General features: G+C 36.0%; 1 protein-coding gene across 1 annotated transcript; it reads left to right on the forward strand.

Annotated features, from left to right (window-relative positions):
* LOC103973180 (probable protein arginine N-methyltransferase 6.2) lies at positions 1-27,177 on the forward strand. The gene is made up of 13 exons (XM_009387682.3): positions 1-462; positions 7,188-7,253; positions 7,353-7,421; positions 9,374-9,409; positions 12,143-12,208; positions 14,581-14,649; positions 14,821-14,898; positions 17,554-17,632; positions 17,827-17,921; positions 18,883-18,967; positions 26,213-26,418; positions 26,553-26,671; positions 26,778-27,177. The coding sequence occupies exons 1-13, from the start codon at positions 244-246 to the stop codon at positions 26,818-26,820; spliced, it is 1,230 nt and encodes a 409-aa protein (XP_009385957.2). The 5' UTR covers positions 1-243; the 3' UTR covers positions 26,821-27,177.
* The last annotated feature ends 502 nt before the right edge of the window (positions 27,178-27,679 follow it).

Below are 27,679 nucleotides of genomic sequence, written 5' to 3' on the forward strand. Positions count from 1 at the left end.
CCGTCGCCCAGTCACCGAGCGCCGGGTTAGGTCGTCGTAAATTAAATCGTTGCGTGATGCGGCGACTTAAAAAACCTTCTCGGCCTAGGTTTTGAAGTGGGTCGTCTCTAGTGTGGCGTGAGTTCGTTGCAGGCGCAATCCTCCTGCTGCGACGGCCTTTATTTTCGCCCTCCGTGGATCCTTCTCAATTGGGGTTCCGGTCCCATTTCTTGTTGTTGCGATCGCCTTGTGTTCGTCGTTGGGATGATGCTCGGTAATGGGTACGCGTCGTCGCCTGCGTCGCGGCGGAGGAGGGGGAGGCCGAGGGGTGGCGGAGCCAGCGGCTATGGATTCTGGCAGCCGCAGTCGCTCCATCATCATCAGCAGCAGGAGATAAGTCCGGTTGTTCCCCCGTGCACTGAGTTCGACATGGCCTACTTCCGGGCCTACTCGCACATCGGAGTCCACGAAGAGATGCTTAAGGTCACCCTCATCTCTATCCTCCTCCGTTTATTCAATGTGCTTGTTGTGGTCTTGCTTTAGATATGATCTCGTGCTTATGGAACCATTATTTCGTAGGAATTAAAAGAACATTTTCTTTCAATATTGCCTTTCTTTTCCTCCACATCGTCCGGTGTTCCATCAGCCAATAGTAATTTGCGTCTCGTTTCTGATATTCACCCATATTTATGATTTTTTTCCTTTAACTTCTATGATTTCTGTTTTTTATGTGGATGAGAAAGTATGCTGGTTGATCTGTTCACCACACACGAGTGAATTACGAGCTGGAAGTAGACTATTAAGGATCTTCTTTGCGAATTTTATGGTGGAATGCTTATTGTGTTAGTACTTGATGTTCATATGGTGTATCTTTGTGACCTCTGTATATGTTTCATTAGAAGTGATTACTGTGAGCCATTTCACAATATTATCCATCTTCCTGGAGTTGAAAATTGATTATATATTCAGGCCATACTTTTATGTCAAAATATGCATTTTCAGTACTCATTCCTGTTCCTTCTGCCATTGGCCTTCTTGAGCTAGTTCCATTTTTTTTTCCTTTCTTTTTTTTAAATAGACAACATCTAAGATCCTATTCCATGAAATGTGGGTTAAAGAGTAGAAAAGAAAGTAGTTTTTTCTTCTAATTTTCTGAAATGCTTTTAGGTAGCCTTCTGTTGAGTCAAACGACCTTTGGTAATTTTGCAAATGTAGGACAAGTAATTCCTATACGAACAAGTGCATCAGAGGCAAATAAAATATAATTTTCCTATGATTCAGTAATTGTAGAATAGAAAACAAAAGATTTTAGATAGTATAAATAAAAAAAATAATTATCAGATTAACTTTGGCCCATAGATTTAACTGTCAGGGATGTCTTGTACCACTAACACATAATATGAGAAAAAAAAATTCATTGTTACCATTCATTCATTGATCTATTCATGTCCCAATTATGATCCCCTTTTCTTTTATCTAAACTCTATGTACAAGAAAAAAAGAAAAGAAAGCAAAAGTAAGAAAATGCTGCAATTATGTCAGGACAAATAATCATTTATTCCTTTATTCTCTGAGGAAGGTAAATTTTTAGATATGTTTTGGCAATTTTAATATTATATTTGATCGATATATTATAATTTTATACATTCTTTAAGTAAGAAGAAACTTTCTTGCGAGGTATGAAATCTTCAACCAAATCCAATACTTACCTCCTTTTTCATTAGAATGTTCAACTAGAATGTTAGATGTCTACCGTCTTTTATTTGCCTTGCCTTTTTCTTTGCCTCTGGCGATTTTGTAATTTAGTGTAGGATCATGGAAGTTGTTGCTATTTGGCAACATATGACATTGGTAAAACACCCCTTAAACTAATAAACTTTATTCCAATGATAAATAAGTTAAAATGGTCCGATGTAATCTACTGTGCCTATATTTATGTGATAGCAAAACATGAAATATTGCAGTAGTCATCATTCTTTGAAGTCATCATTAATGACACGATAAAGTATAAGTTTCCCTTTTGCTTCAGTCAAGAATCCCATTTGTACAAATTGCAGTCTTTAAAGACAAAATTTAATGGTAGACAAGTTGCAATCTTGTGATAGATCTTAAAAGTAATTCTGCAGAATTTGTAGCTATACCATTATTGACTTTACTATTTTGTATTAGAGTTTTAAGTATTTTATACTGCATGGTGTTCTCAGAGTCTGTTGTACCTGTACTTGTCTTCTTCTATCCTGTTTGTAGCATGCTGATAGCAATGCTGGCAAGGGTTGCAAACGTTTCTTCTGATTTTGGCAGTCTGAACTGCTAGATATGAGCAGTTAAAGATCACGTTGTAATGTTTCAACTGAAATTATTAAGAAAATTAAAAATGTAGAATATAATTGACAATTGAAATCTTTGTGATGTAGTGCAATCTTTATTTTCTTTAAAAATTTGAAAAACAAAAGAAGGAAAAGGGAAATGTGAAAAAAAAAGGGAAAAGGAGAGAACTTCCGGACTTGTTATGGTTCAAAGAGAGAACACCCAGAGTGAGGGCCTTGCACCTTTGCGTGTCTTGTATGTGCACAGGAAATTATACTATTCAGAAAAGATAAGTGGCCTAGTACCACTCACCTATATTATGTGAGAACTAAACTTTTATTCAGTTTATAATTTGTTATAGATCCCAACTACAAGAATAAAAAGGAACACTTACAAAAATGAGGAAGAATAACATAACATCCTATATATCAAAGCATATCATTCATTATAATTTTTTTTGAAGAAAATAAAATTTCAGATTTGAGTTGAAGAATAATTTTTCTTTTGATGATATATCTCTTTGATATGTTATAATTAATTCATCAAAGAAGGAACTCTCTTTTGAAGATGAAATCTTCCTTCTTGATGCTGGACCATATTAATTACTTCCTATTTGAATAAAATTTTTATTAGCTAAGAATGTCTGTTGCAATTTTTGTAAGTTGCCACATTGCAGCATATGCTATCATCCTATATTTGTTTCAAATATTGTCCAAGATAAAAAAGAAACCAAACAAAACTAATAAGATAATGATTGGTTTGATTGAAGATCTCAAAGAAAAAGGAAGATTTTATCTCCAGATATCATAAGAAAAATTATTTTCTTGAAAGAAGGAAAGTTGTAACACATTGTTTGTCTTGATTTATGAGATGTTATTATATTCATTCCCATTTTTGTAGTTTTTCTGTTTATTCTTGCACTTGGGATCTATAAATAGGACAAATTATGGATTAAATTTTTGTTTTTCACATATCATGTGTGAGTGGGCAAAGTCACATATCTTTTTGATGGTACGGTTCCATCGTCCACATGCAAGACGCATGTGACCTTCATCACATGGAATTTTTCTTCACAAGCCATAGTTAGTATGATAGTTATCCCATTCTTTTCTCAATTATTTTCTCATTATTTGTTTTCTTTCGTCTCTCGTTCCCTTACTATATTTTCAAATAAAGAAGATAAGAGCTTGTCCTACATTAGATTAATCCGATGTAGTATAAGTTATAACTTTTTATTTGGGAATACAAGAAGAGAACGAGAGAGAAGATAAGAACATAAGATATTATAGGAAAAAGAGATAGCTACCAGACTCGTCTTGATTTGAGGAGAAAACACCAAGGATGAAGACCTCACACCTCCACATCTTGTACTTGGATGATGGAATCATGTAAGTGAAAATGAATTTTGTTTCACTCACGCATGATGTAAGAAACATTAAATTTTTATTAATTTCATCATTTGTGATCTCATCACAAACAACCCTTTTGCCTTTTTATAGATCCTAGGTACAAGAATAGAAAAGAATAATATAATAAAATCCCATAATATAGGCATATAATTCATTTTAACTTCTCTGTAGAAAATAAAATTTCGGATTTGTTATGAAGAATAATTTCTCTTTTGATGCTATCTCTCTTGGATATATTTCCATTTCTGCATAAATGGTACATATCCGTACTAAGATTTAGGAGGAAGTGGAAGAAGAAGAGAAAGGAAGAATAGGAGGCATTGTAGGAAAAGGAGGAAGAGGAAGAAGCAGAAGAGGAAGAGGAAGAGGAAGAGCAAGAGGAGGGAAGAGGAAGAGGAGGAAGCATATCTGTTGGCATCGTACAACGAGCAGCAGGTGGCAACATGTGGTGAACACACAAAAGGAGTTCGCATTTGGACAAAGAGGGTTTGCTAAAGAGTTTTAATTATATATATATATATATATATATTCTTAAGGGTTTGGAGTTGACTGCCTGAAATGGGGGCGATTAGCATATCAATTCATGCCTGGATTGGCAGTCCATGATTTGGTTGTTAAGGACGAGATTCAAATACCAGCGGAATCAGTATGCACTGGCCAGTATTTTCTGATGAAGGACCAATTTTGGGCCATATAACACAGTACCGGTGGGTATTCATTTTTGATTTTTTTTCAATGATACTACCAAATGGTATTACTGGTATTTTACTGGCTTGAAAGGTCTGTAAGTTAAGTGCCCAAGTGATAACCTGCCTCAATTAGGTTTTCTTTAAAGGATAGGAAATGCTTACTATCTGAAGTTTCGGTACTACAATAAGAACTCATGCTTGTTTCTGATGTCTCATCCATCAGTTTTAGTTTTTAAATCTGTTAGCCTGTGTTGCTTTTGGTTGAATGTACCTATGAGCAGGGTTTGCCGTACCGAGCCGTACCGCCCGGTATGGGCGGTACGTACCGGTTCGACAAGTTGTCGGTACGCGGACCGCTCTGTACCGGTCTGCACTGTAGAAGCACTACAGTAACACTGTAGTGCACTGTAGCAGTGCTACAGTGCTCGGTACACCTCGGTATACCGCTCGGTACACCTTGGTGTACCGGTCGGTACACCCATATCGTACCGTACCGAGCACGAGTCGAAACGCCGGTACGGTACGGTACGGCGAACCTTGCCTATGAGTATTAAGTTTTCTGTTGTTATGCATAATTGTTGGTGGCATCCCCATCCACCTGACCCATTGAACTTAGAGACTTTTGAGGATTTTTTTTTGTGGTTCTGTCTCACAGATTAAAAAAAAAAAAAGATCGGGGCAAATGCTGCTAGTCATAAGTGCCCAGCAAGCCAATCACGTGAGTGATGGCACGTGTGACTTGATACAGAATCTTTTTGCTTATTATATTTTGGCGTATATCACTTTATAACTATTGCATAAATGCATATATATTGTGATGTCCTTGGATTTGTGCAATGGGAATCGGATCGTGATGAGATCACGATAATGAGATCGATTCACCTTTAAACACATATCCTAAATAATCCCGGTCATAGGTTACTCGAGAGGGACATCGTGATAACCGGATAGACTGGTGTGCTGTATACCCGTCCATATGATGGATGCAGCTGGTTTCATAGCTGCTCGTGTAGGGACACTAGGGATACAGTACAGGTGCTCATTGGAGAATGAGTTCACTGATTGATCCGCTTACGGAATGCTGGATGGTTGATGATGCCTTATTGTCAGACAACGATTCCGTAGTCCTAGTGGTGTATCTGGTTCTTAGACTTGAGACACCAAGGATGTCCTGTATGAGTGCTCCACTCTTTGATACCAGACTTATAGGTTTGGCTGTTCCCAGATCTAGTACAGCTGGTCATTGGGAGTGGTAGTCGACCTTACGAGGGCTATTGAGTGTCGATAGAGGATCATCCACTCTCGGTATCATGAGAGGAATATCCCATGTGTTCTTGCTCAGACAAATCCCTGGCCAGGGTCATTCGGGTTGAGAGAGAAAGAGTTCTCCGGGAGAATCCGATTAGAGCGAGACTCGAGTAGAAACCGTATGGGTCTGACAGCACCATGCTCGATATACGGTCTCTGGGATATTAGATGGATGAGGGACTATAGGTACATGGTAACTGAGGACAGACAGGTCCAATGGATTGGATTCTCCTGTATCGTCTGGGGACTACGGCGTAGTGGCCTAGTACTTCCGTAGTCGATGAGTCGAGTGAATTATTACAGAGATAATAATTCACTTAGTTAGAAGGAGTTCTGACAGGTATGACTCACGGCCAACTCGATATTGGGCCTAGAGGGTCACACACATATGGTAGGCATTGCGATGAGTAGAGGTTCGGATATGAGATATCCGACGGAGCCCTTGTCTTATTGGATGCAGATCCAATACTCACCAGGGAAAGGACCCATTAGGGTTTTGACACGGGATCTCTATAAATAGGAGGGATTCACAGCCTCATAGGCTAGAGTCTTTGCTTGCCCTTCCTATTCTCCTCTCCCTCTCCACCTCAGAGTAGGCCTGGAGTTTTGAGGAGCGTCGTCGCAACCCTGCTGTGTGGATCACCGCTAGAGAGGAGGACGCTTGACCTCCTTCACCCTCTCCTAAGGATCTGCAAGGAAACAGGGATATACGATCTCCCTAGGTAACACAATCTCTATACGCAGTTTTGTGTTTTTGCGGATTTTGCGCACCAATCTTCGCACGACGATGAACATCTTTTTGGGAATCGGGGATTTTTGTTTTCTTGTTCTTCCGCTGCGCATATGATGTCGCCCCCCCCCTACAGTGCTCGGTACACCTCGGTATACCGCTCGGTACACCTTGGTGTACCGGTCGGTACACCCATACCGTACCGTACCGAGCACGAGTCGAAACGCCGGTACGGTACGGTACGGCGAACCTTGCCTATGAGTATTAAGTTTTCTGTTGTTATGCATATTTGTTGGTGGCATCCCCATCCACCTGACCCATTGAACTTAGAGACTTTTGAGGATTTTTTTTTGTGGTTCTGTCTCACAGATTAAAAAAAAAAAAGATCGGGGCAAATGCATATGTACTTTTTAAAATTTTTGGGGTTCACTATGTGCCTTCCTGAACAGGGAACAAAATCTTGGGTAATCTGCATTTTAGTTTTCTCAATGATGCAAATACTTTCCCTTTGGTCTAACATTAGTAGTATTCCTGTCAACCTGTAAGTTATCTAATTTCTATTATGTGATGAAATGGTTCTCCGTGCAATTTGTATGCTAGTTTTTTTCTGAAGATAACTAATAGATGAGCATGCCACATGAAATGTGGGAGTATGGCATAAATACGTCTTTCTCATGTCACTTATATGTGTGGAGGTAGCCTAACCTCTGACATTCATCATGCTTTGTTTATGACTCAAGTGCTAATTTTTAAATCATAATTCAGGATCGTGTGCGTACTGAAACATACAGAGCTGCTATCATGAGGTATCAACATTTAATTTCTGACAAGGTAATATTTTTTGCAGTTAGTATAAAAAAAGTTGCAGTTATCAAGAAAATTGAATGTGGATTTTCAGTTTGATTCTTCCGTAACAATCATCATCTATAGGTTGTTCTGGATGTTGGCTGTGGTACCGGAATTCTGGCTATCTTTTGTGCTTTTGCTGGTGCCAGACGGGTAAATGCATCTCACTTTATTCCCAACTTTTTTCTATATAATGTATATGATATTTATCTTTTTCTTGTATTAAGTTGTAAAGTGTAACTAGTAGTCATTCTGCTTCGTCAAGTAAAAATAAGTCATTCATCATGTATCTTGACTATGCCAAGGTTAATGTATTGTGAGCTGATGTTGATAAGTTAAAGGTATTTTGCTGACTTTTTGTCTGGACCATTTGTTGGCAAACAACACAATTTACAGTGCAGGCTGGAACCATTTAGTTGGATGCCTCAAGAGATTTAGTTCCAGAAGAAAGAATCTTATGTTTGGTGTGTCACTGAGATTTATCTTGCTTATATTCAGTAAATGTGCCTGCGACATGTTAGAATATAAACAGTTTTGGCCTAAATACAGCAGTTTTTACGAAGAAATTATCTTCTGGATTTATTATAATTACATGCAAGAGAAACTTCAAAGTTTCTGCACTTTTGGAAGGTCGAGGGAATTAAGGGCCCATTCGTATCACCAAAAGTGTACCACCAATGTGGTTGTTGGTTAAATGACCTGTGATCCTCTGTTTTTGGTTCATCAATAGTGGACTGGAATTTCAGAAGCCGAATTCCATCCAAGGACTGTCATGTGATGTCGACCGGTGGTATAGGTCCCTCAGCGGACCGGTATGTAGTGGTCAGTACTAGTTTTCGGAAAAAGACCAAAGAATGGCCAAAAAAAAAAATCAGTTTAGGATTTTCCCCTAATTTATTGGTATATAAATTATATTTAGATAAGAATAAATTGTGTCTAAGCCACAAATGAATTGTAATTCTATATTGTAAGGAGGAAAAATTGAATTTATCTTTACAGATCCGTCGAGGAATAACTTTGTCTCGCAAGCCTCCATTGAAGGAAGTTGCTTCCCTTGATCTTGAATTAACTGATGAGAAATTTTAATCACAAGAGTGTGAGAAAGAGAGGATGAATGAGAGTCAGTGAAAGAGGGGGAGGTAGGGGATTTAAAGTCCAAAAGAGGCCCCAATGTTCAATTTGACCATTGGGATCAAACTAAAACTGATTTGGCTCAGTATCGGTTAAATTCTGATCGGTGTAACAAGCAGTTTTCAATCAAGCTATCAGGTTTCAGTGTTTCAGTTCTTTCATGAAGTCAGCAAGTTTCTTGAATTACTAATTAGCTAAAGCTACTTTATTAATTCAATCTCTTATACCCAACTTTCTCATAGCAAAGGGATAACATTCATGAATATACTAGAAATAAATGGGTCTCAAGGTTTCCCTTGTTTTTTTAATAAGCTTGGTCATGACTAATGAATGAGTTATATAAAGACACATGTCAAGAAATTTGAGATCTTAAACTTTTTATTTTTGTCAAACTAAGTTGCAACAAACTTACTTTTCTTAGAAAATGTATCTGTTAGAAACTTACTTTTAATAAGCTTGGTCATGTGTTTGGTGCATTCACTTAAAACTAGGCAATGTTTGCAATCAGTTTCATGATTATAATCTTATGCTAAATTGCAATATGTGGCAAACTAAATGAAATCAATATTGTTATATACATCCAGAAACATAAAGAAAGAAAGGAAGGAAAAAAAGAAACCCTTGTATTACTGTATATGATGACATTATTATCTTAATATATCGCTAGAGATTTATTTTTAAATGCAGAATGACTCAAAACTTTGGATTTTTACTGTAAATTTTGTCAATCAAAGTTATTTTTCAATAGGAAGAGGAAAAATATTCAGATCTGGAACAGTTAACAAATTGGAAACTATTAATTTGAATGTTGATTGCTTTAGCTTTGAACCGCTACATTGACATTTCTTCAGTTAAGCGCAATATGAAATTTCATATTGCATGCATGTGCTTACTTTTCCCTTAAAATTTTAATTTGCTCGAGTTATTCATTGCTATGTTAGATATATTTTATTAATTCATCTTATGCACTGTAGGTGTATGCAGTAGATGCAAGTGAAATTGCAGTGCAGGTAATTTCTAGTTTTCTATAATCAATTTCATTTAAGATAAATTGCTGTGAGAGAGGGTGACTCCTGTATTTTTCCTTCTGTTTAACTATTTATCTTTCTCTTTGGGAAAAAAAGATAAATTGTTTCATAATGTTTGAAGCAAATCAGCTGTTGTCTTTCTTTATTCCCTTTACTGTGGTTATTATCAATGCATGATTCATATAGTTGTCTTGGAAATATTCTAAAAGGTGTTACAATCATGCATGTATTTTCCCAATCCATTTAGGGGCATGTTTGATTAGTTAAAGGTTGATAACAAAAAGTTGCACTTTTGGAAGTCTATAATTATAAATAATTGGGTTTATCTGAAATAGTCTTGATGCATAAAGAGCTGGGATGTTTGAGCGGATAGAGGATGAGGGTGATGGTCAATTTAAGTCTTCATGAAATGTTTAGGCCCACACAACAATAAGCTTTGTGGAGTGATATTATTAGTTAAATGCTGATAACAAAAAGCTGGGATGTTTGACCAGATACAGGATGGGGGTGATGGTCATTTTGAGTCTTTCATGAAATGATTTGGCCCATACTGTTAACCAAGGTCTTCAATTTCGGGTGGTATGTATCGGTCCGTCAGCAAACCAGTACATGGATCGCTCGTTACTGGGTGGTGTATATATATATATATATATATAATAATAATAATAATAATAATAATAATAATAATAATAATAATAATAATAAAATATGTCGGCGAGGTGACACAACGTCTCCTTTTTCGGCGATGTCGCCGAGGTGACGCGACGTCACCTTTTATAAAAATATTTATATATAAATTTTTTTATATATATAAATATATATATTTATAGATAAATATTTATATATAAATATTTATATTAAAAATATATATATAAGATTTTGGCGACGTAGCCTCAACAGCAACGTCGCCTCGTTTTTCTGCGACTTCGCGTAGCGACTTCGCCGAATTTTTATTTTATTATATATATATATACATACATATACATACATATATATATATATATATATATACATATATATATATACATACATATATATATACATACATATATATATACATACATATATATATACATACATATATATATACACACACACACATATATATATGTATATATATATATGTGTGTGTGTGTGTGTATATATATATATATATATATATATATATATATATACACATGTATATGTGTACATACACATATACACATGTATATGTGTACATACACATATACACATGTATATGTGTACATACACATATACATATATATATATATATGTGTACATACATACAAAGATGTAGATACTAAAAAGGGAATTCTATGATGATATTGACAAACTGGTTAGAAATTCACAAGATTGATTGTTGCTGTGTTCCTTTTCAGATGTAACAAATACTCCTCGTGTAGCTTATACTTATTAGCATTACTGTTGATGAAATTGGAAATTTGATTATGAAAAGCTGATTCTGAGTAATGGAACAGATGTATCATAAATTCATAATAATATAATCTTCTAGTTTGTGAGGAACTTGTTGACCAAGCAGATCTACTTTTTGAATTGGTTGTGGTCCTTGAAAAAAGAATTGCATGTTTTGACAATCAGCACAATGGTTAGCCTGAGTTAATGGTTAGTAGACAGAAGTTACCTCACGTAGATCAGTCCATCTAATTGATTGGATATAATAAGAAAGAGACTAACAACCTTGATTGAAACCTTAAAGGAAGTCATTTTGTTACAAAATTTCTTTTGATGGATCAGCAAGTTCCCTTTCAAAGACTCATTTCCTTTTTCCTTTTTCTTTTGGACCATGTTTGTCCCAACTTGTCCTCACTTGTTATTAACATGCTTATGATTACACTAGAGAAAGCCGCCTAGAGTTGGCATAATTTTAAATTAAGCAGACCATCGTAGAGAGCATAAACTTAATAATTGTGCTCATTAGCTTGCTTCCTATTGGCTAATTTTATTTTTGGCCTTCTGGTCATATAGCTGTTGTTGGTAATTTTCTGACTGCTTGTTGCCAAGAAAGTATTTTTTTTTATATTGCCCTTAACAATTCTTCATGAAAGGGAAAAATGTTCATGTAGCTGATCGGACACTGCTCGTACCTGACACCTTGCCTTGCTACACCCATGTTGAGATGACACCACAGGTTCTGGTATGGGGTATAGGTTCAACTCCGCTAGAATTTATCGGACTTGGCTGGACCTAGCCAATTCCAGTTGATCTAAAACTGGGGAACAAGTATAGAATAATAAGGGGAACAGCAATAGGTAGGATAGAAGTAGAGAAGAGGGGCAGGGTAAGAAAAGGAGGAGAGTTAGATTGTCTGTTGCTCTTTGGTTGTTGCTTAGAGTGGGTTTATTGTGTGTCTGTGAGAGAGAGAGGGTAACGGAATTAGGACAATCATCACATCAGACACTAACATCCATGTCATAATTGGCACTCTGTACCCAAGTTGGAGCAATATAGGCTTGTCCCAATTGTTAATTTTTTATGGCTCCTATAGTATTATAATTGGCCTTGCTAGGTAGCTCTATGTAATCAAGTGTACCTTGCAAATTATGCCATGTTAGTTGTATACCTTGCAAATGATGCCATGTCCATTGTACTTTGATTTATAGTCAGATATTGGTATTTTACATGTTACTGTGGATTTTTTAATGCTTGTCATAGTGACTGTTAACAATATTCTCGTGCTTATTATCTAAGCAGGCTAGTGAGGTAGTTAAAGAAAACAATCTATCTGACAAGGTTACCGTCCTTCTCGGACGAGTTGAGGTACACTTCAATAGTTATATACTCTGGCTGTTTTTTCTTTAGTTCATGTAATCCCATTGATTCTTATATGTTTGTATCATTTTCTAGTGGCCTATGGTCCACAGCTCAAGGCTTGATAATATAGTTTGTTTGTACAAGTGCTGATGACAGTTACAGAATTTGTACAATATTATAGAAAAGTTTGAATAGTTGGCTCTGGAGTGCATTACAGCCTTGTTTTGTTTTGAATATTTTGATTGTACCAAGTCATCGAGAAAGGCAAATAGTGACAATCGATAGCAAGAGGTATTTTAAGATGAGGCAGGGCATAGTGCAATCCGTAGTTTGTTGTTTTATTTATGACCTAGGTGTCATGGTTTCAGAAGTGGAATCTCTCAGAACACTTGCAGGACAAGACTGCTTTTTTGAACCTCAGATCCTGCAATTCTGGCTCTTGCCTTAGTTATGAATCTAGAAGATGTATAACTTTTATGACGATATAGTTCTTTTGGCACTGACCGTTCATGTGCATGTCAGTTGAGCGCATTAGGGTTGGGGTTATGGACTTGGCGTGTCATTTTGCCACTCCTGGTACCTTGTTAGGGTTACAATGCACAATGTGATGGTTTTTCTGGTCATAATAAATTAAAATGGCTTCTAGAATGCTGAATTTTTAAACTATCAATACCGAGTGATCTTGGACTGGGTAGCTAGGTCAAGCCTTCATCTACAAGTTGTATCTCTTTGATCTTCATAAGTTAAGCCACTGTCGATTTGTCTGCAATTAACACATCTGTGCTTCCATTCTTATGCATCTGTTCTGCTACAACTAACTAAGAAATGCACTCTTAAGCTTAATCAAAATGTCCATTATTTTGTATGATAATTCCCATGCCTTTTTTACTTCCATTTCTGCATTTACTTTTTAGGGTTTCTAGAACTCTTTTGCTGAGCACCTACGGATGCCCATTATTTTTGTTCATGAAATTTCTATTATATTAAGCGAGATTCCTGACAAAAATCTAATTTTCATATTTATGGAAGTGCAAATCATGAACGATTACTTTTCTGTGTTTGTTTGAATGTCTTTTAAACCAGTTGGTTTTTTTGCTTCTTTGATCACCTACACATGCTCTATTCAGTGCCTTATCTTTTAAGTTTAACAACACATTAACATGCTATAATTCTACAGCATCAATCTTAAATTATGGTCTGGAACTAGAAGTAGCATTGTACAATTTGACATGGAAAGTATGAAAAGTTTTAATGGCTTGATATTTGCCTTCGATGAGAATACTAGACTCGGAACATTTTTCAGTTAGATATATATGTTCATCAAGGGCCTTCAAAATATTTCTTTTGGACAAAAACACAGTAGCACTGTTATTTTACGCCTTACAGTAGATTAATGTCCCTAGACATCTTGTTTGACAGTATCTTGTTATGTAGGCGTATAAGTCTGTAATTTTGATATGTAGGCTTGTCAGTGTCTTGATTTTGATGGAGCCAACATGTGCAGACACTTTCATAAAACACGCCAAATATTCGATATCTCCATGAAACTCCATGGGTTTGTTTTAATTTTAAATGCATAATACCTAACTTATTTTCAATGGTGATCACTTCACAGACTTTTCTTCTCTATATTTATACATAACTGATGGAAATTTGAAGTATTTGTCTTTTGTAGATGTCATATTTAGGCCAGCTTCCAGACACTTCATGTTGCAGTTAATAGACTTTCAGTGTCCTATTTTAGTTTTGTCCTGGAAAGTATATCGTTAAGTCAAGTTCTGCAGCCTTTCAGTAACTTTGTCCTTTTGTTTTGAGGATTAATTTTGTTGTTGCGTGATTGTTTCTGGGCATATATTGTGTCTTTTCCTAAAATGAATTACCTCTCTATCCTTTAAATTCTATTCCTTATCTTCTCTAGAAAAGATTCTTTGTTGTATGTTGTGATAACACCTCCCTGTATCTATTAGTATGGGCGGTATATCGGTATACCTTCATGTACTATGTGTCGGTATGCTCAGTACGACTCGGTATAGCTCGGTATGTACTATACGGACAGTTGGTTGGTACATCAGTATGGACCGGTAAGACAAACCATAGCCTATACATTTATGGTTTTCATCATTACCTTGATATAAATGATACATAAGACATGCAGCTTTGATATATTTCAAATTGCTTGTGGCCATCTTAATTAGGCTTTTGGCAAGAACATTCTCTACTTTGTGTAAGCTTTTTGTTGTTGTTATTCTTCCTTGCTAGTATATGTTTTCCTTTTTATCGTCACTTTTTCACTTTTATCTCCTATTTGTCATTCTTAACATTTTTTTCTTGTTTTGCTATATTTACGTATCGTTTTGTGGCATGTCATTTTGATTCAGGATGTAAGCATTGATGAGAAGGTTGATGTGATTGTATCTGAATGGATGGGCTACATTCTCCTATATGAGGTGCTTATAGTTTATTTTGTTATTTATTAGATTTTATCTGCAGGTGAGTGCACATGAAACATCTGATAATTTGTGGAGTTTGTGGTATTTACATTTAGTACTGCATTATCCAAGTATGGTTTCTTTTTGGTTTAATTTTACTGACTATTTTTTTTTTAATTTGACTTTCAGAGTATGTTGCCTAGTATCATTTTTGCCAGGGATAAATGGCTTAAGCCAGGAGGGCTTATACTTCCTTCACATGCTTCGGTAACACTTTGTTCTACTTTCATTATTTTGGCCAGTTTTGAGTCCTTTTTTTTTTTAACTACAACTTCCCTTTTTTGCCTTGACTCGAAATTTTCATACATCGGGCTTCTGTTATATATTGGTCAAGTTTAGACGTTATTTTCACCGGGCTTCTGTTAACATCTGGAGTGGCAACCTCATTAATGGTGCTTGCCTAGGTCATGATGAGACATCATGTGCCTAGATTTCTTAAATTCACTTTGGCACCTAAGCACCTTGACTCCATTCTTTTTTTATTTTAGATTATTAATATATGACAATTGGCCTTAACAGGAATGATTTGTCATGATAGCTCTCCTTAATATAAAAAATATTGTACCATTCTCAACTTTTTTGTAAGCAACATGGATAATTTCCAGCCATTAAGCTTTGTTGAGGATGCTCTTACTAGTCAAACCAGTGGTTGTCAAATTACTTGCTATTATATTTAATGCTCTTACTAGTCAAATCAGTGATTTATTTTCTTAATTATCTCAAGTGGTAACCTCATTCCATTTAATCAAGGTCTGCAATACTGTACTGTACCGGTGTTTCGAGGCTGGCTCGGTACGGTATGGTATCGTATACCGAGCGGTACGCCAGGGCATACCGAGCGATACACCTAATTTAGGGTGTAAAACCCTCTGAAAATACCTGAAAAAAAAAAGTTAGGATAGGGTTTTTAAGTTAGAAATAAATATAGTAATAGTATAAGTTTAACAAAATCAATGTAAATTAGGTAAGAATAGTATCACATATCTTTTTCGGGCTTTGAGGAAGTCTTGTTCAAGGTTCGTATTTCAGTCCGTTATGGATTGTCCTGTAAATATTGAAATATCTACAGAAAAGTCATTTGAATTGTTAGACTATTTTGTTACAATATAAACTGTAAAATTCAAATGAATTAAATAATCACATATGTAGATATACCTGATTGTTGATTCTACCACCAAAACGAACGACGGGCCTCCACGGGCGGTGGATCGGGGTCCTCGATCCTATACATTTGCATATCAATATGATATGTTTGTTGGACCCAATCATGAAATTGATCCCATGACATGGTGTATTGATACACTATATGCCATTGATGTATCAATGTGGTGTTGATCGTAGGCTGATCGTCATGAATCATATTTGTCCGAGGCAGCTCTTGAGGTATATATTGGTGAATGTCAGAGCTTATACTTTCGCTACTGATCTGCTGCTCTGTATCATACTGTTGCTCAGAGAAGGATGACCAACTATCACCATACTGTTGTTGCTCGTATGATTCTTCATAATACGATGTCTATGAATACGATGAGCTTTTTTCTGTGTCTATATCATGTAGGCTCTATCGTATCTGCTTAAATTCATTCACTGCCTTCTCCTTCCCCTTCCCCTTCCGTGCATAAATTTGACCAGTACCTTGTCGAGTTCCATGATTTGAATCTAGGATGACATGTGTAAAATATTGCTCCTCAGTCCATGCACCACCCTCAAGTTGTGTAGATGAGACCAACGACTGCCCGGCATCACCGCCATCATCCGTTGAGGCATTGTTGTCCGTGTTGCTATCATGTCTCTTAATTACTCTCTAATTAAAGAAAGAGAATACATACCTCTTGATTAGAAAGTTTTTCCTCTTAATCTTCCCAAATTAGCCTTGATTGAATACACAAATTATTGTTTTATAGAGTTTAAGAGAGAAAAAAGAGTTTGAGATAGTTTAAGAGAGCATGAGAATCTAATGGAGTGAAATAAGGAAGAAGAAGAGTTTAAATACTATGAGAATGGGCTCCAACGGTCAATTTGACCGTTGGAGCACTGTAGCATTGTTATAGTGTGTTAATGGTCGATTTCGACCATTACCAAGTTGTGCCGGGCGGTAATGGTCGAAATTTCGACTGTTACCGCTCGATATTACCCCGTATCATCCGATACGGGGCGCTTTTAAACGTTCCGCCCGGTTGCGGGCGGTCCGCATACCAGTATGCCGTCGGACCGGTACGTACCGCCCGTATCTGGCGGTATCATTCGGTATTGCCTACCTTGCATTTAATCAAATATACTCTTAATTGTTATTTTCCCATACCTTATGAATAATGAACCAAAGTATATGAAAGCTTTTAATAGATTGCTGCTTCTGTCTACATTATTCAAAGTTGCTATCTATGACATTATTGATGTTGTTTAACTTGTAAGCTTAACACACTACTCTTGAAGTAAGTATAATTTATATTTAGAATGTTGTCCAAACAAGAGGTGAGTGATGGTACAATGGTAAAACTACTCTTTTGTTACCCGGGTTGAAGTCACAAGAACAACCTCGCTTCTTGTATGGGGGGTAGGGCTGAGTGAATTGATCCTCCAGGACCGAATTGTCGAGAGCCCCATGCACTTGGATACCCTTTTAAATGTTCTTCGAACATAACTTGTATACATCACAGGTTTTGTGTCTAACAATTGGATGCTTTATGTATCTGGTTGCCACAAATGCTAGTTTCTTGTCATTTCTGTTCAACTGGGATTTTCTCACTTATGGTGTGTGAAATCCAATGTAAGTTCCAATATAATTGAACACCTTTTATGGAAGTCATTGTTGTTGAGATTTGATAATAAAAAATTGTATGCTAATATCATTTTATCTTGCAGCTTTATATGGCACCTGTTACTCATGCTGATAGGTACCGTGAAAGCATTGATTTCTGGCGTGATGTTTATGGGATCAATAGTAAGTCAACTGTGCATCATTCATTGGTGAACTTTCAAGCAAAATCACAGAGCATTGACTTGAATCGGAATGAATTAATTTGCACAAACTGTAAAAAATGATATCTGTGTCAGGAACAGTATGGAATAGAAGGAAAGAATAATTTGGACTTTTTAGTTGAGTGTACCACAACTCAATATCATTCTTGTCTGCAGTGTCTGCTATGCTGCCACTTGCCAAACAGTGTGCTTTTGAAGAGCCATGTATTGAGACCATTTCAGGAGAAAATGTTTTGACATGGCCAATATTGGTAAGTGTAAGATGTTATCTGATGGTCCTTATCTTCTACTTATCCTGAAATATTATTCTGTTGTTTTGATATTTATGCAAAACAACAAATTGATGTAAAAGTTAGCTTAACCTTTAAGTACCAAGATTGAACTTGCATGTGTTATGTAAGCATGATATATTTTCAAAGAGACTAGCGGTTCTAGTCTATCATTGTAACTCAAAATTGTGAAGATTCATGGAAGATTTAAATCTTTCTATGATTGTTGACTAACAGCAAATCTCTGAGGTTGGTATCTATATCCAAGCTAAAGACTGCTTATGCAAGAAAGATAAGTTTTATGAAGGGCCACGAATGCTAGTTGGTTGTAGGTTCATTTTAAGGCTAGTTCCAATATCAGCTACTACAATGCTATAGAGCCTGTAGACAACCACCTTACATGGACCTGAAGAATATTATTTTTCAAATTAATGGAAACAAATTTTGGAACCCCATATAGGTAGATGTGAATACATGAGAGTGGACAATATACTATTTTAGGGTACAGTTTCCCAGTTTGTTCTGTAGAAGTTTTCACTCAGGCACTAGTTATCCATCCAGTCTTGAATATTGACATTCGCAAGACAACTTAATTACTTGGGTCAATCATGTAATTTACTTGTATTACTTGAAAGAAAGGAAAAATGCAAGAAATACATTGAACTACTACGCTTTTTCTATTCTGAATGTCATAACTAGCAAAGTTGCATTTTATGATAAGCTGTTGATCATCTTAGATCCAGTAAATAGTTCAAAGCTACCAAAAATTTTAATTGTTAGAAACTATTTTTGAATTAATTGAAGTGTAAATATGCTTGATTCATTTCTTCTTTAGATAATTCATTTGAATTGATACAGGAGTTAAAACTTTATCTACACGCTTGGCTCTAATTATGTGTGCTGCCTTCATGCAAATATTCATTTATATGGATATGATAAACAGGTCAAGGAAGTGGATTGTTACACTGTCACAATTCAGGAGCTTGAATCTGTCACTGCAAAATTTAGTTTTTCATCAATGTTACGAGGTAATTATTGCACTAAATTTTTTTATGCTTTTATTAGGTCCTTTTTTGTATTTTTGGAAGTTTTAATGATCAGCTGCAACAAAACTCTCCAATGTATATTAGTGAATCTACTGGAATGTTCCTCTTATTGCTTGCTCTATGGTAATGGGATGATGGTGATTTATGTTCATGCAATATCATGTTTTTAGTAAGGGAACCTGAATGTTAGGTTTTGAATGTATGAGAAGCTCTTCTGATCAACTTTCATTTTAATCAATGTATGTTGCTGATTTATGCGCCTGAAATATGCATGTTCTACAATTGATCTCTGGGTATTTTTAGTAGAATTGTTGAGTCTAAACTACATGTTGGGCAAGAAAGGCCGCACAGTCTTTAAATCTGGACAAAGATTTTCAAAATCACTAGATTTCTTTTAACTACTAAAAGAAATGCTGAAACTGTTGTAACAAATAAATAATTATCAAAATGAAACATAGTACGATTCTGGGGATGAATATATCTAGCAAGCTGTTCTACCTTACAATTTACTATTAACTAATGAATTTAATTATGCATATTATTAAATAGCAGGTTGTACTCTACCAGTAGTCGAAGTCCTTCCATAAGTGAAAGAACAAGATGACAAATCTTGAATTCATGCAACGGTTTTTCTTCCATCTAGAAGAATGTCATATAGCAACAAAATATGGACTTTGATTTTGGGCATCCCAATAGAAGCATACTTGACTGGTGGAGCTGGCCCTGTTGGTTCCATGTTTTGTAGCTCTTTGAATATAATTGCATAGTACCAGTTTTACAAGTGGATTTGTCTCTTTCATTGGTAGTATGATTTGACAGCTTTAGATCTTGGTTTGGAAAGTGTAGAAATTTCATAGTCTCAGTTCTATAACTTGGTTTGGCAAGTGTAGAAATTGCATAGTCTCAGTTCTAGAACTTGGTTTGGCAGATTTGGCAAGGGAACTACCAAATTCGACTTTCTTAAGCTAGCTTATGTTGACCTTCCTCTATGTGTGGTATAATTGGCTGGCTATGTGATCATTTGATTTGGTTTAGATTTCCTTCTTCGTTGCTTTTTTTACAAAAAAAGAAACTATGTTCTACAAAAGGACCTGTATAGGTCATTGTGTAATAACAGAGATAAAATTGAGGGGTCCATCCATTCTTCTTTAATTTAGCCCAATTTGCTGCTTGGTTACATTCCCTATAACAGTTTTAAAAATTATAAGAAATTAGTCATTGAAGAATCTTCTTGATGTGTATGATGGTGAGTCGGAGACGCCATGGAGGTTTAGCTTCCTTGGTGCATATATCACAAAGTGTTGAAGAATTTGTTTCAATCTGAATGTGCTTCAGTCCTAGATCTGAAGCAAGGTCTTTTTTAATGGTCAAGGCTTCAAATTGTATATTTGTTTCGTTGAAGACAATATTTTTCCAACTCTTAAGCAAGCTACCAAATGATCCTGCAACACAAATCTGAGTCCTCCATCCTGCATGGAAGAGGAACCATCAGAATTAAGCTGAGTCCAGTCCTTTGGAGGTCTTTTCCATTGCAACTATAGAGAGTTGGTATTTGGGTGCCTTCCTACCAGGTATGGTAGATCTAGTATAGTAGCGAATTTGGGTAAGGGCTTGAGTTAAGCAAAATGAACCCACCAGGCAGAGGGTTCCTTACTATTGAAAAGTGAATCATTCCTTTCTTTTCATAAGGAATCATGGATCTTAGTAAAGCCTTCTTTTAACCAATCTCCTTGGGACCAAGTGGGTTTATATATAAAGTTGAGGCTGAGGTTTTGTTCTCAATAGACCCAAATACGTTAAGGAAAAATAGTACTGAAAGAATAGGTGATGAATGGATTCAGGTTCTTGCTGACAAAGAGGGCAAGTAAAACTGGGATGTATATTGATATTTCTAAGTTTATCAGATGTGGATATGCGGGACAACAGGTATTCTCCAAAGATAATGCCAGCCATACCAGTTTTGATTAAGTGAATCTGTGTAAGCAAATAGTAAGCAAACCTTACCTAATGTATGACTGTGCCAAACCCATACATCATCACTAGGCGAATGATCAATCTCTGTACAGGCGATAGTTTGGACTAGCGAGGGACCACAATAATCCAATAGTAATGGGATATTACAGCTATTAGATTGGATGAAATAACGCACAAGGGTATCAGAAGGAAGATTTGTTACATTAATATAAGTAGGTTTTAAACTTAAAGACACGTCAAATAACTGGAGATCATTTAGTGAATTAGAAAGTCTACCATCACCGATCTGTTAAAAAAATTATTTTTTAATTCATGCATAGCCGTATAGAGAAGTTTGCTACTCCAACTGGATTTTTTTAAGGTTAATGTTGTCCAAGGATGAAGAGAGGTATATTTGGAAGCGTAGTAAAATGTCATCAGAAATCATTGACTTAGATGGCAATTTCAACCAAACAAAAAAGAGCAAGTTTCTTTTGAGTTGTAGCTTGGTTTAGGAGTTGCGGAAGGGTCTGGGCGACAAGGATTAAGAGGTAAGGGAATAAGGGATGCCCTTGCTGCACCCCACAATGGCTTTCGAAAGGGGAAGAAAATTGTCCATTAATTAGACATTGAAAGGAAGAAAAAGAAATGCAAAAAAAATCCATTGTATAAATTGAGAGGAAATTTCATTAAGGTAAGTGATGTAGAACAATGTAGAGAAATAGAGAGAGAGTAAGAGAGGAATGAGATTAGAGATAAAGAGGAGAGAGAGGATTGAGATTAGAGATTTGAGAGGAGAGAAAGAGAGGAGTTAGATTAGAAACATTGGTAGATAGAGGAGGCTCAAAAATACCATGATATGGAGTTAAATTCTCTACATTGAAAACAAAACTAATATTTGAGTCAGAAGACAAATCGAATATATATGCTTTAAAATTTAACTTTTGGATAATGGGGAAAGGACCGATTCTAGAATGCAACTTTTTGAACGAGTTTGTGGAGAATCTCTCACAGTGAATATAAACCAAGATATAATTGCCAATGTGAAATTCTTGACTCCTACAGTGTGCATTAGTAACAAGTTTATAATTTTCATTATTTAAGACAATTTTTTGTCGAACCTCAACATCCAAATTATGGATATGTTGAATGGAGGAGTGGAATGATCGAGGCACGATAGTCAAGTGGAAGGGGTGTAAGGTCAATGACATGTTAGATTTCTCATGAGGGTGGCAATTCACTAGGTAATTCCAAAGGTATGATATTAATTCATCTAACAAGGATTTATCCTTAGGAGTTAGGTCAAGAGTAGCATAAGGGCTAAGAATCTCTTGTAATGATGACCACATAAAATTTATTATCTAGGCTCTTTACTTCGAAAGACTCAGTATCTAGTAAGTGGAGTCCCTTGGTGATTGGGGCTTGTGGAAGGGACTTAGGAGTTCCTGATTTATCCTTTTTTGATGGTTTTGTTGGTCATAGTATCATGTTTTTACCTTAATACCGAAAGACATTGGTGTTTTCTCTCCCATGATTGGTAATATTAAGGTCATACAACCAATGCCGACTTTGAAGGATGTGGGCAACATCCATTAGTAGAACATCATAGTAAATTATCTTGGTAATCGCTCATCTTAATTGGTATCAAGTATCTTTCAGTCACGGGTAAAGTTGTTTTGTTAACCTAGGCTACTTGAATGGTGTTGGATGTGACTCTACTTTAAGGTTGTCCCTTAATAACATATTTTGATATTACATTCATAGTGCTACCCTTATCTATAACCAACTTGCAAGTTTTCTCTTCGCTTTGAATAAAAGTATGAAAGATACTTGTTCTCTTCCATTCATTAGAATCATTAGTAGTAGAGAGAATGATGCAGACAATATTAGCATGGCTATCTTTAATTTCTAGTTCATTTTTATCACCTGAGTATGTTTCGTGTTCAACTACTTGGTCTACTTCCTCGATTTGATCATCTTGTTCTTGTTTAAAGGTAACGGTGCATTGAGGACAATGAATGGCAATGTGACCTCTATTATGATAGTAGTGACATTGAATTGAAGACGAACTAGTTTGAGAATTAGTGACCGAATGAGTTGGATGATTTATAGTGGGGCCACGAGTGTTGCTAGTAGTGGGGATCTTTGGCTTGACAGAGTCACTACTTGGGGTAGATTGGGATATTGTTCTATTATCAATGACTGAGAAGAAACTCGACGAGTTGGATAGAGTTTAAGGTACTTTTCAATCTTAATGGTTTGTCGGGAAGCTTCCTCTATGGTGTCAGGATAACTAAGGGAGATTCCTCGTTGTATGTCAAACTTTAACCCATTAACAAACCTCTTTACAGTGATGATTTGGTCTTCCTTAATTTCATACTTAAGTACAAGTTCCTCAAATCGGGCTAAATACTCAACCACTCGAAGTCAACTGTTTATAGTTTAACAATTTTTCAATCAGTTGGATCTAGGATTTGGGTCAACAAACACTTTTGGGTCAAACCAACCATCACAGGCTAGCACCCCCCACTTTGACGCTTCTAGCCATTTTATCTAAATTGTTAGCAAACCGAATTTCATTGATCCATTACTCAGGTATGTGAATTTTTAATAGGTTCTAAGAATTCATCGTTAAGGTTAAAATTTTGGTCATTAGGAATTGTTGGAGCATGATTGTGAACATGTGTCCAATATGTGGACCTAGGATTTGTTCAAAGTGGAGTTTGGGAAGTAGGTAAAATTCCTTGATTGGAAGCTATAGATTGTGGAGAATGGTTATGTTACATAATCAATTCATCAATCTCCTTATTCATAGGTCATTTTTTAAGGCATTGGAGAACTCTTGGGACTTGGGTCGTTTAGTTGGATAATTGGTTTAATATTGTGTCATGATTTGTTAGTTTGGTCCTAAGGGTTTCTATCTCACTCTTGATGGTTTTGGGAATAATCTGGATTGGGTTGGTTTTCACCTCACCTAGTAATGCTATCGATAGATTGCCTTTTGGTAATGAGGTTAATTGTTGTAATGCACAAGGTAGAAATGCAATGATTCAAGTGGTTCTCACTTTTTTTTGGGATAACTTTCAAGAGTTTAAATTTTAATGGTACTATAGTTGTAGTTAAAGGAGAGAGAGAGAAGGTGATACATATAAAAAAAAGAAGAAAATAGGGGGAAGAAGAAGCGATGAAAACCATGATCTAACAAAATATACGATTTTTTTCCGACAAAAATATTAGTGAAGTTTTTAAAAATTACCAAACATCGAGAGAGAATTGATCCATCAATTCCAAAGAGACAAGTCGCTCCAAAGTCCAACTCCACATGCAAGGGATTGATGTTGGAGGTGCAAGCATCAATGAATGGCGTAACCGTTGATTGAAGCTCTTGAAACTAGTTAGGGCCCAATGGGATACAGGGTGGGTTTCTTGATTGCTCTGATACCAAACTGATGTAAAACAAGGTAGAGAAATAGAGAGAGAGAGAGAGAGAGAGAGAGAGAGTAAAAGAGGAGTGAGATTAGAGATTAAAGAGGAGAGCAAGAGAGGAATGAGATTAGAGTTTAGAGAGGAGAGAGAGAGGAGTCAAATTAGAGATTAGAGAGGAGAGAGAGAGGAGTCAAATTAGAGATTAGAGAGGAGAGAGAGATTAGAAGAGAGAAGATGCAGTTCTTTTTCATTCAAATTTGAAGTGTTTGATCCGTTGACAAGCCCCACTATTGATAGGGGTTTAGGAGCCTCAATACAATCATTGTAGTTAATGATACCCAAGAGTAACCTCCTAGGAAACTTGTATGTCTTTTAGAAACCCAAAATGTAACTTCTAGTAGGCCTAAACAACTTTAAGATGATTTATTACAGCTGAGAAAAAAAAAGCATATAGTACAAAAGTGCACTTAATACAAAAGTAGAGTCCCAATGTTAGCACCTAAAAAGAGCAAAAGATTCTTCAATTTTCCGTACGACTCTTAGAGTTTCTGTTCCAACTAATTAATGACCTTTTTGCTGATTTTTTTGCCTAGAATAAATTTTTCTGAAATCCGTTATAAAGGTAGATGGTTCTTCATCAGTAAGGACATGCATTATAGCATCCCACGGGAGCATCAAAGACTTTTTCTAAATCAAATTTCACTTAGACCAGTGGGTTCTTTAGTAAGGACATGCATTATAGCATCCCATGGGAGCATCAAAGATTTTCCCTAAATCAATTCACTAAGACCAGTGGGTTCTTTCCTTTAGGGGAGTGCATCGATTGGGCAGCTTTTTGAGCAATTAGAATATTATCATGGATGCTTCGGCCAGGTATACAAGTTGATTGCTCACCACTAACAAGGTGATTAAGGAATAATGACTTTAGATAGTATTCTATAATTTACATTTGAGAGAGCAATAGGCCTAAATTGATTTGTTGTGGTTGGATTTTTAACGTTTGGTATATCAGTGAGGAATGTCTTAGTCCAGCTAAGGAGGGATAGATGTATGAGAAATGTCTTTGTTGCTTTTTGGTGCTTAAATTTTACATCACTCGTTTGGCAGATCCTTCTGTACCATTAATTTGTATTATTAGCTAGTAATTATTGACTTTCAGGCTCACATTTAACTGACAGCCGCTTGTAGAACTTTATCAAAATTTCCATGAAGTCTTTGTGATATTGAATTATGCCTCTATAATCAACCCCCTATTGATGGAAAAAGGTGTGGTTTATGATAATGAATATGATTATGCTTTGTGCGATGCCAATTTCCAAATTAAGAACAAATCATCATATTTCAAGTATGGAGCTGATCAAAATTGAGAACTTTTGTGGGAAAGAATTTGAATTTTAACTCTAGTAGGTTGAATTTTTAGATGCCTTCTGAAAGGTAAGTCAAAAATCATTCAGAGATCTAGTTGTCAGTACTGTGTCATCCACAGTTTTGACCAATGATCATATATCTGAGCTTTAATACATTCTCTCAAACTATAGCTTTTGGTATTTAAGAACCATATATCATTTGAATGCCAATACAGTTGCTAGCACATTCTCTCAAGTTATAATTCTTGGTATTTAAGAATTATAGTTCATTTTCATGCCAGTACAGATGCTCTTTATAGCAGCTATTTTTTATGGAATTATGAACTTGCAACTTCTAGTTTCCTACTATTGGGTGACCCAGTAGATCTGCAATCTTCAGTCTTCATTGAAAATTGTTTATTTTATCTTCCAATTCTGCATATCTTATATTTGTATCTGCAATGATCATTTGCAACTGAGTTGTTTCTTTGCTCTCCAAAAGCTCCACTACATGGCTTTGCATTTTGGTTTGATGTTGTCTTCAATGGACCTGCAAATTATTCTTCCAATCACCATCTACAACCTCCGCTGGGCAGTCTGGTTGACCAACAAACACATGGTTCTAGTCAGAATAAGAAGAGAATAAAATCTGATGAAGGAATTGTACTTTCCACTGCACCAGAAGATGCTCCGACTCACTGGCAGCAGGTACTTCATATAATTTTCTATTTAATCTAATTTAAGGGCATATTCTATATTTTAATTTAATATTTTTTTTACATACAGGTTTGAACCATCTGATTCTGTTTTTTTGATAGTCATGATTGAATTTTTTCTTTCAGACTCTGTTGTATTTATACGATCCAATTGAGTTGCAGCAAGATCAGAAAATTGAAGGTTCTGTAACATTGTCCCAGAGCAAAGAGAATGCACGGTTCTTAAATATTCATCTGGAATACTCGTAAGTTTTAAGATGAAATTCTGTCTAGAGCATTTGATACTTGATATCTTAGCAAGCTAAAATGCTTTTTTTTCTTTTTTATTTTTTTCTCGTTATGCTTCCACAGTTCTGGCGGACGATCATTCGTGAAAGAGTCTGTTATGCGGTGATACAGTTTTAATTTTTCATTAGAAGGTTCCTACTTTTTCTAACTGTCAGCCCTTGTGAAATTTTTATCTTCATGGGGCTAAAGACTACTATAATCAGAACAAGGGTAAAGAGTGTGTTGCTGCATACGAGATTCCATCACTAGATCAACACTTGCGTGAGGCATCAGCTTCTTTGTGGTGATGTAGAAATGACAACCGTAACAGTGTTTGTAGTTTGATGATTTCAATTGTAAGAAGTGGATTCCTTAACTGCATGCAAATTCAGCTTGTCAAATTCTTTCTTTGGGAGTTTTACCAGGGCCAACATGATTCAATTGAACACCTTTATCATGACAAAGGTAATTGTTCTTCACTCTAGGATACGTTCTCTTCAATATTTGGCTTCTTGTTACTAATACCATTTGTTTTACTTGGGTTTATTGCCAGACATTCATGTTGAAAATCTTGTTCGAGTGGTGGTAAAGTTTATGTCAAGTTCTCGGAAGTTATTTGTTAAATCGACGAGAAAACTTTTTTTCAGTATGCAAAAAAATTCAGATACTTTATGAACTAATACAAGAAGCTAAAGACTTGGACCGCTTTCTAGAGATCAAAGCTGGTTTCCTCTCAGCCAGTCTTTAACTGTTCAAATACAAAGTGCAGACCAAGGTCCGTCCATTCTCAACATGCTCTAAAGCAAGCATGTAGAGAAGGTTGTATGTGAGCAGCATGAGGCTTTATATTTCTTGCAAGCTTATCAGCCTCATGGATACCACCAATAGGATTCAAGAATAGGAACTAAAAAATAAGGATGAAACTATAAACAGCTCGTATTAATTATTTGAGTTGCAAAGTTTAGAATAAGATTGGTGTGCGTTAA

Source organism: Musa acuminata, chromosome BXJ1-9 (genome assembly GCF_036884655.1).
Source record: "Musa acuminata AAA Group cultivar baxijiao chromosome BXJ1-9, Cavendish_Baxijiao_AAA, whole genome shotgun sequence".
In the NCBI taxonomy this organism is placed as follows: domain Eukaryota; kingdom Viridiplantae; phylum Streptophyta; class Magnoliopsida; order Zingiberales; family Musaceae; genus Musa; species Musa acuminata.

Excerpts from the sequence above, each read along its gene's own strand:
- LOC103973180 (XM_009387682.3), top strand. The coding sequence starts at position 244 with ATGATGCTCGGTAATGGGTACGCGTCGTCGCCTGCGTCGCGGCGGAGG. Across the intron at positions 14,650-14,820 it reads GCTACATTCTCCTATATGAG|AGTATGTTGCCTAGTATCAT; the intron begins GTGCTTATAGTT and ends TTTGACTTTCAG. Across the intron at positions 18,968-26,212 it reads TTTTTCATCAATGTTACGAG|CTCCACTACATGGCTTTGCA; the intron begins GTAATTATTGCA and ends GCTCTCCAAAAG.